The sequence below is a fragment of the Populus euphratica genome, unplaced genomic scaffold (genome assembly GCF_000495115.2).
Source record: "Populus euphratica unplaced genomic scaffold, PopEup_1.0 scaffold221.1, whole genome shotgun sequence".
NCBI lineage: Eukaryota > Viridiplantae > Streptophyta > Magnoliopsida > Malpighiales > Salicaceae > Populus > Populus euphratica.
The window spans coordinates 510,207-520,284 of record NW_011499927.1 but is presented as its reverse complement, the minus strand read 5'-3'; the positions used below and the strand labels follow the sequence as shown (position 1 = coordinate 520,284).

Below are 10,078 nucleotides of genomic sequence, written 5' to 3'. Positions count from 1 at the left end.
ATAGTTATTATTGTTATTGTCATTGTTGTTATTATTGTTGTTGTTATTATTATTATTGTTGTTGTACTATTATCGTTTATAATTTGTACAATTAACCTCCCTATGGTTTGATCCTGGTCTTGCCGAGTTATTTATTACTTCGACACTCCTGCACTTGGGAGAAGACATCAATCTTTTCATCGTGTCACCTCCTATGGTACTATTAAACATGTTCTGCACATTAATAATTTACTTGTTAGCTCTACCATGAGATAGAATATTTGTCCTGAGTGTGCAATGGCTAAAAGCTATAATTTGCCCTTTTCTACTTCTATTTCATCTACTTTCACCAAATTTATTTGGATATTTCCTTTAAAATTCAAATCAAATATTGAATCTATTTTTCTTCAATTTCAAAAATATGTTGAATGACATTTTGATTTAAAAATTAAAGCAATTCAAATGGATTGGGAGGGGAGAGTATCGATAGTTAAATAATTATTTCAAATCATGTGGGATTCAACATCGTATATTATGTCCTTATACACATGAACAAATAGGTTCTGTTGAACTTCAACATTGTCAAATTGTTGAGATAGGATTAGCCTTACTAGCTCACTCAAATTTACCTTAACCTTATTAGGAAGATGCGTTTTTAACTGCAACGTATTTAATTAATCGTCTTCCCTCCAATGTCATTAACAACAAATCACCTTTTGAAATGGCTTATAATAAAAAAATCCAACTATTTGTTTCTACGTGTTTTTGGATGTGCTTGCTAGCTGAACTTGCATCCTTATAACAAATATAAAATTGATTTTCATTCAAAAACTTGTATTTTTCTTAGCTACAGTCTATCACACTAGGGATATAAATGTCTTGATTTAGCTTCAGGAAAATTATATGTTTCCCGTCATGTCATTTTTTATGAGTCTTCGTTTCCCTATCAAAAAGACTCCTCAACATCTATCTTTCCAAACAAGATTCTTATTTACCCCCCTCTTTAATTCAGCCAAGTATTCCTAATGATCATCTAGGATTAAATTCATGTTCAAATACTCAACCAATTATTCATCTCATTCCATTGCATCAAGGTTCTTTGAATATTCAGTCTACTCTAATGTGTTCAGATGGTATTCCTATACCAGTAAGGGAACCCTCTCCGCACTTCAATATTGTTGTAGAACCTCCGCTCCCTAGTAACAATCTAATGCCGCATCAGATGATTACCAGATCACAAACACAATCTCTTAAGCCAAATACCCCTTATGTTGGTATAACACGATACCCACTTCCTCACTATTTCTTAACCAATCATGTTTCCTCTGATGCAGAGCCTTCTTGCTTCTATTAAGCCACCAAACATCACCACTGGCATAATGCCATGGACATTGAGTTCAACGCCCTTATAACCAATGGCATTTGGGATCTTGCCTCTCCTACATAATGTACCAATATTGTTGGAAGTAAATGGGTGTTTCGCATCAAACGCAATGCAAATGGCAGTATTGAGCGTTTTAAAGCGTAATTAGTAGCCAAAGGTTATCATCAAGAACCAGGTCTGGACTTCACGAAAACCTTTAGTCCAGTGTTAAAGAAAATACTATACGTTTGGTATTATCTTTAGTAATTACATGATAATGGACCATCCATTAGATAGATATACAAAATGTATTCTTACATGGCCAACTTCAAGATGAAGTTTATATGTAACAACCTCAAGGCTATATTCATCCTGATTTTTCTCATCATGTGTGCCGCATTAAGAAGAGCTTATATGGTCTTAAACAAGCACCGCGAGCTTGGTTTTTTAGATTAACAGAAATATTATAGCAGCTGGGATTTGTTGGTTCTAAAGCAGATACATCTTTATTCACACTTCATCAGCCTACCTCTCTATCTTCATCCTTATAAATATTGATAATATAATCATCACTGGATCCTCTTCAACTGAAATTAACACCTTCATCCAGCGGCTTGGTAATGTCTTCCTTGTCAAAGACTTAGGCATTTTATCATATTTTCTTAGTGTAGAAGCATTGTTTGAGGGGCCTGATCTTTTTCTCACTCAACAAAAGTATGTTGCAGGTTTGTTACAGAGAGTTAATATGCATGAAGCCCAGCCATGTACAACTTCTATGAGTATAACTTGCAGCATATCTAAGTTTAAAGGTGCAGATTTTTCTTATCCACAACTTTATAGAAGTACAACTAGTGCTCTACACTACTTAGGTTTCACTCACCCGGATATTGCTTTCGCAGTCCACCGTGTAAGCAAATTCATGCATCAAACTAAAGACCCACACTGACATGCAGTCAAAAGAATTATTAGATATCTCAAACATATAGTGGATTATGGCCTTCATTGAACAAGTCTATCAGATTACTCTCTCTATACATACAGTGATGCCGACTGGGCTGCTGATAAAAATGACAAACGTAGTATTGGGACATACTTTATTTTTCATGGCTCTAATCTTATAAGTTGGAGCTGTAAACAGCAACAAACTGTTGCTCGCAGCAGTACTGAATCATAATACAAATCACTATCCAACACAGCGGCTGAATTACATTGGATCCAATCCATTCTCTATGATCTACGATTCCCTTTGCCAGCCAGTCCAAAATTATGGTGCGATAATTTTGGTGCAACATATTTATCCTCCAATCCAATCTTCCATGCAAGAACTAAACATATTGAAATAAATTTTCACTATGTTCGGGATCAAGTCTTGGCAAATAACCTTCAAGTCTCATTTCTATCTACAAAGCAGCAGCTTGCTGATTTATTAACCAAGTCTTTGTCCTCTGCTCGTTTTCAGCTTTTGCGCGACAAACTTCACGTTCAAGATTTGCCTATTCGGTTGAGGGGGCATGTTAGAGATAAATTTGATCCTAAGATAAACTCAGTCAAAACATGATGACTATCCCTAATATCTTGCAGCAACAACCCTATTATAATTATGATAGTATTTTTGAGTTTTGAATAGCTAAAGTATAGGAAACAGTTATAAACTTTTGTGTTTAAATATACAACCATGTGCATACTATAAGCAATGAAAAATAGAGGAACTTTTCATTCATCTATATCTCTTTCTATATATATTAATTTAAGTTTGAGATTCTTCATATGGGCTACAACTTAGAATTAGAAAGAAAATCCAACCATTTCAGTCTCAAGAAGGAAAAAATTTAGGTGTGAGAATCGAGAGAAGAAGAGAAAAAAAAAGAAAAAATAAATCATTGAAAGGACACTAGAACTTTGTCACTACCACACGTCATCTTGGAAGGAAACCCCTATTAAGATGTTTTTATTAACATTAAGGAAGGTCACCATCAGATCTCGGAGGAAGCTGCACGTGCCACCTTAATGCAATGACCTCCCCAGTATACTAAGACATGAATTAAACACTCAAGAAGTTTTTTTTTGTAATTAAATCTTTGATTCTTTAATAACTCTTCAATTTATATTTGAATTTTATCCTACCTGAGTCCAATAGGCCTACCAGGAAAGAGAAGAAAAGATGGAAAAAGAAAGAAACAAGTGGCATAACTTGGTTTTTCATCATGGTTATGTTTATGACCTAAACGGTAAATTTAGCATGTTAACCTAAGTTAATCAAAATCAATCTAATATATTATTATCTCAATATATAAAAAAACATCATTTAAAAAAAAACTAAAGTCAAATCATGATTTTACCTGTTTTTTCAAATTTCATTTGGACCAACCAAATAGACTTTGTCATTTTGTGTCAAATCATATGTTTTTACTATTTTTTATTTTTAAATTTAATTCATAATTCTCTGATAACTCTTTAATTTAGTCTTGAATTTCATAACATCAAAACTTAATAAAAACCCAACTAGGGAAAGAAAATAGGATGGGAAAAAAAGAAGATAGATAACTTAACTAGGTTAGCTCATTCTAGTCGTGTCAATAACTTGTATTGTGAATTTGGCGTGTTAACATAGGTTCGGGGTTGATTGAATATATCACTATCTTTAGTATTTTTTTTTAAATGATGTTATCTTGATTTTTTTAAATTTTTTAAATGATGTTATCTTGATTTTTTTAAAAAAATAAAACATATTTTTACCATTTATTCAAGTTATCTTTCAACTCTCTAAAATCGACTTTGTCAATTGTGGCAACTCCTATGGGATTTAATTTAAAGGTCAAGTTAAGCAAAAAGTCGAGTTAAGAGGTTTCAAAGTTAATCTCCTAAGTTTGGTTTAATAACATTATCAAAAAGTTTCTCGAGACCTAAATATTCATTTTTTAATTAAAAAATAGTGTTATTTAATATTTTTTATGAAAAAATAAAGTTCGAACATCATTATTTTGTTTTTATTTTTTTTTTCCATATCATGTTTTGATCACGTCAGCTTTGTATGTTATGAGTTGATTGTTGAGCACTTGCACGCAGCGTCAGTGGTAAATTCAAAATTTTTCAAGAGTCTTAAGGATTTGTTAGATAGATATAGGGTTGTTTCGGGTTTATAAGAATATTACTTGAAATTAGACATTCTTTTCTACTTTGAATAATTGTTTCAAGACTTGATTACGCAAACTACAAGTTATCTAAATGTCAGACATCTAACAGTAATATACTTGAACCACTAGTAAGAAATATTTTAAACCCTTTTAAGAAGAGATGAATTATTAGACCTTTGATGCTACCTTTTTTTTTTGTGTTTTTCAGGTATTTTATAACTTACATAGTTTTTGTATCGTGTACCACTTATTATACTAAAATAAGAGGCATAACTTTTTTTATTATAGAAAAACCTAAAAATTCTATAAATAGCAAAATATCAATTTTTCTTGAATTATATCACATATATTATTTTAGGATAATTTTAAAAATTTATTTGATCAAATTCCTATTTGATTTTTTTAGGTCTATAATTATAATTTTTATATAAATTACATTATAACCCTTAATTTCTATAACTTATTTACAATTAAGTCACATTTGATTAATTATCTCATTTTAGTTTTTGACCAATGATTCCTATATGTGTGACCTATTAGGTTTTCTAATAAGTTGATTATAATATAAATCACAATCCTAAATAAAATAGGATTAAATTAATTAATTTATTATCAATTCAAAAATTGATTTATTTATATTTTAAGATTAAATACAATGTTTATCAACCTGTCATAATCCTCCAAATATTAGAAAAGTCATAAGTGATTTAATTTAACCTTTCATTAACTAATATCTTAGTGTAATTATTATTTCTTCATTAATAATTTTCTGATTTAGACATTATATAATGGAGTGTGTCTACCTTGTTAAACGATGTTTGTTATCAACACCATAATCATTGATTTTGTAAAATAAAATTTAGAATTCTTTTCAAATATCATTTAACATTATGCAAAGATTTATAATCAATATTATTTGAGAACATATATGATATTTTATCTAATTCACCTACAGTGATGAAATATCTCTTGATTATATAAATATCTTCATATAGCTCTTGTTATACCCAATATTTGCTCATTTGTTACCCTTAATTAAAACAACATGCAATAAGATCAAAACATAACATTTCATAGATAAGATAACTTAGTGATCTCAAATATAAGGATTATATACACAACTATCATGTGAGTTTTTTTCATAGACATAAATGATCTTTCTATATGGGAATTTCGTGTAAATCAACTTAGTGTACATATCATCTAACAAGTACCTACATATTAGTTCTAGGTATTCCTCGGACTATAGTTTATGAGAACAACTACTTCCTTTCATATACAAAAGAACATGATATGTATTAGTATCAACAACTCTATATAATATTCAATTTTAATAAAGCATTAACCAATAACATTTAGGAACAAAGTTTTGATATAATAGTATTCCTATAATTATAACAACTTTATGATTTTTTCTACAAAATAATTTTAATTCTAAAGATTTTATCTTTACTCTAAATTTATTAATTAAATATTTGATAAATATTAAAGATAAGCAAACCTTTGTTAATAAATTAAATATATTTATATGAACAAAGTTAATATTATGTATAACCAACTAATTGATTATATAGCATATATACTAATATTTATATCTTTTTTTCAACAAAACAATGCTCACGAGAATGTTACTTACAATCTATACCCGCAATTAAAAGCAACATAGCTAAACCAACAGCCCATGTTCCTTACCAAGAGATTTAGTAGCAAGCAAATTCCATAAAATCTTGAGAGGAAAAAAAAAATAAAAAAAAGGCATCCTTAACATATCTTAAATTTCATAAACCCAAACCACTACATCTTTTAGGTTGACAAACTTTATACCAACAACTATGTAGAACCCCAAATAAACATACATGATACAACTCTACTTCTTAGTACCTTCACAAGTTAAACCTATTAACTTTGTTGCCTGCAGGGCTTAAATTAGTTTAATTGTTAAAACTCATTGTGTTAACAGTTAGTTTGCCTATTAAAGATATATGCTTAAATTTACAGCAGATCCTTAGTCTGTCATTACGATAATGTCTACTTTATTTTGCCAACCACATGCTAAATGTTTTGTTAATATAGTATAGAGTGTTTTTTTAATAAGAAATATATTAAAATAATATTTTTTTTTATTTTTGATGTTAGCATATTAAAATTTTTAAAAATAAATATAATAAAAAATTTATTTCAAGACTTTTCACATAAAAAAATAATAGTTTAAAAAACAGTTTAAAAAACAAATTGAATCGTAAAATAAACATTTTCTTAATATGTAAATATTCTTGTTAAACCAAGTATGGATTGAAGATAACTCCATACATATTTCTAAGTCATTAGTTGCTGTGAAACTTGATAAATTATAAATAAAAAGTTTCACCGAGTATTAGTATAAAAACTTATTTGAGAGTATTAAAAATATATTAAAATAATATTTTTTTATTTTTTATATCAATATATCAAAATAAAAAAATATTAAAAAATAATAATTTAAAATATTTAATTTTTTTTAGAAAAGAATATCCTAACCACACTCTCAAACTAGTTATTAGGAGAGCAGAAAATCCAAGTTTAGGTGACATCAATACTTGGCTTGCATGCGTGCAAAACACCAAACGATTATTCTTCAGTAACTTTCATTAACATAATCAAATGATAAAAAATAAAAATTTTACATATAAAAACTCTACTTTAATTCATGAGGCCCAGTTTATTTTTGGATTTTAAAAAAATTAAAAAAAATTATTTTTAAATTAAATTTTTTTAATTTTTTTATATTATTTTAATACACTAATATAAAAAATAATTTTTAAAAATAAAAAATATTATTTTAATAATTTTTTAAATAAAAAATATTTTAAAAAACAATATAACCGCACCGTTAACAAAATTCCCAAAAGCAGCATGGACCATCCAATTTTCCCGTCCCCCATCCCATACGTGTCAAAATTAAATATTGCATCCCACTCTCTCTCTCCTCTCTCTCTCTCTCTCTCTCTCTCTCTCTATACAGTGTACACGCCTCATCTGTAGTGTTCGCCACTCCTCTCATCCTATATAAATTTCCAGTTTCCTTTCCTCCCCCTCCATATCCCCTTTCTCTTTACTCGTGCAACGGAAACTCACTTTCCTTCTTCCCTTTTAAAAAATTCCCTAAAATGGCAACCCCAAACGCCAAAACCACTGCACCAAAACCCGCCGCCGCCGCGAAACTCAACGACACGGAGGATCTCAAGGTGGTCTTTGACCAATTCGACGCAAACGGTGACGGCAAGATCTCAGCTTCGGAGCTCGGAGAAGTGCTGAAATCCACGGGGTCTACCTACACCACGGAGGAGCTCTGCCGCGTGATGGAGGATGTCGACAGCAATAAGGACGGACACATTGATTTGGCAGAGTTTGCGCAGCTTTGTCGACCGTCCTCCACTGCGTCCGCCGCCTCTGAGCTGAGGGACGCGTTTGATCTGTATGATCAGAACGGTGATGGGCTGATCTCAACGGCGGAGCTGCACCAGGTGCTGAGCCGGTTGGGGATGAAGTGCAAGGTGGACGAGTGCGTGAAGATGATTAAGAACGTTGACTCTGATGGTGATGGGTGTGTTAATTTTGAGGAATTTCAAAAGATGATGGCCGCTAATATGGGTTCCTAGATCTTTATTTTGGATGGTGACGGTTGACTTGATCAATGGACGATGCTGCTGCCGGTGGGTATAAATTTAGTGGGGTAGATATACGTAGTTGCTTCTTTCTATGTGCAACTTATATAATGCTTGTATGGGCTTTTTAAAAAACCACATCTTTATCTATTCCAAACAGACCCTAATCTATTTTAGCATGGGATCTTGGGCCATGTCCCCTACTGGGTATTATGTGATTGGTATTTTGTCTTTGTTATCAGTACCCAGTTTAAATGAAAAATGAAATCAAATTAAATTAATGGTTGATTATTATTGATGTGGTTATCTTAATTTTAATTAACTCTGAAGCTAATTAAGTGGACAACATTTAGCTTATTGATTAAATGTTAGATTGTGCAGAAGGGAGGGATTTGATTTGTTGATTGTTGTCGAATGTTTAAGGTAAAGTTTCGGATATTTATATGATCATTTTTGAAAGTTTCTTACATCTTAATATAAAAAACACAATAATAACACACCTCTTGAGAAAATTGTTGATGTTATTGAACTGTGTGCCATGAGAATCTTTGAGGTGGAAATTTCAGTGTGGGTGAAAATTCTAGAATCTTCCTTGGTAAAGTAGGCTTGAAGGGTTTCAAGGAGTTGTAGCTAAAAAACAGGTGGTCCATGTATTCGGATAAAGTAGCAATGAGTGATGATAAATGAGGAGCAAAGATTTGAAAGAAAGAAAGGTACTGGTACAGGTGGGAAAGGTTGATCATAAATATTAACTTTTTTATTTAAAATTTTATGAGATTGTTGAGATATAATTCCTAAAATTATTTTGAATAGTGTGTCATTTGAGATTACTTTTTGTTTATTATATTGCATCTTTTTTTCCATAAATTATTGGAGATATTTCATAAAGATTGATATTTCTATTTAACTTTTTAAGATATGGCATCACTCAATATTATGATGGTGGTTACGGTTTAAAGATTGATATTTCTATTTAACTTTTTAGGATATGGCATCACTCAATGGTGGTTACGTGTGGAAGTGAAAGAACTTATAAGGATTTATTGTGTTTGTGATATGAATCTCAATATCACAAAAAAATTATACTGTAACCTATTAAAAATTCTTATAAAACTAGGAGATTTTCAAAACAAGTTGTCGCATTCTTATAGGAAAATAATCTTTAATAAATAGAAAGTTCATAAGTCAAAAAGAAGTAAATAATAAAATTTATATAGCCTGTTCTGAATTATATCGCAAGTCCTTCCCGAACTCCGATTCACCTAAAAGTTTACCCCAACTTATACAAATATCTCTGAAATCTTCTAGTAAAATTTTGGCTCGATCTAGCAGTTATATTTGAAGTTATACTTAATAGTGTAAAACTAGACATTAGAAAATTATAAGTCAAAATTTGAATCTGACCTTACTTAGATCGTATCAGTTCATGCCACTCTTTCGTATCATAAGTTCTAGAATGTTTGTGATGTTTTGGATGTGCTCTATAGGATATATAAGACTGTCATAGTTGTTCAAGTTGATCTTTGCAAAGACACATTCTTTGAAAAGGCGAATGACAAAGAGAATAGTCTATCATATAATTGAAATGGTATTCATTTTTAGAAGGTAATGCAGGAACTAATTTGATCTTAGGTCTAGATATTTTTTATATAAAGGAGTATATAAGTGAGAGTTAGAGGAGGATTAATCAAGATAACTATAAATATGGTGTGGACATGTTAAGAAGTGCTTTTCATAGTGAAAGTAAGCCATTTAAATAGTTAGAGTATTATGCATACTCCACACATCATTCTATCTTATTCTTTTATGGAAATAGAGTTATCTTTATGTATTTGATATACTTATATTATTCTATCTATTTTAGTACCTTATTCTTTGTATTTTATTGATGTTATATGTCTTACAATAGTATACATAACTTATTTTGTGCTTAATAATGTTATAGAGACATAAAATGT

General features: G+C 30.2%; 1 protein-coding gene across 1 annotated transcript; it reads left to right on the top strand.

Annotated features, from left to right (window-relative positions):
- Window positions 1–7,456: 7,456 nt before the first annotated feature.
- LOC105135785 (probable calcium-binding protein CML27) lies at window positions 7,457–8,570 on the top strand. Its single transcript, XM_011040823.1, has 2 exons — window positions 7,457–8,368; window positions 8,509–8,570. The coding sequence occupies exon 1, from the start codon at window positions 7,623–7,625 to the stop codon at window positions 8,112–8,114; it is 492 nt and encodes a 163-aa protein (XP_011039125.1). The 5' UTR covers window positions 7,457–7,622; the 3' UTR covers window positions 8,115–8,368; window positions 8,509–8,570.
- The last annotated feature ends 1,508 nt before the right edge of the window (window positions 8,571–10,078 follow it).

What these genes read in the sequence shown, in the direction of transcription:
- LOC105135785 (XM_011040823.1), top strand. Translation starts at nt 7,623, where the DNA reads ATGGCAACCCCAAACGCCAAAACCACTGCACCAAAACCCGCCGCCGCC.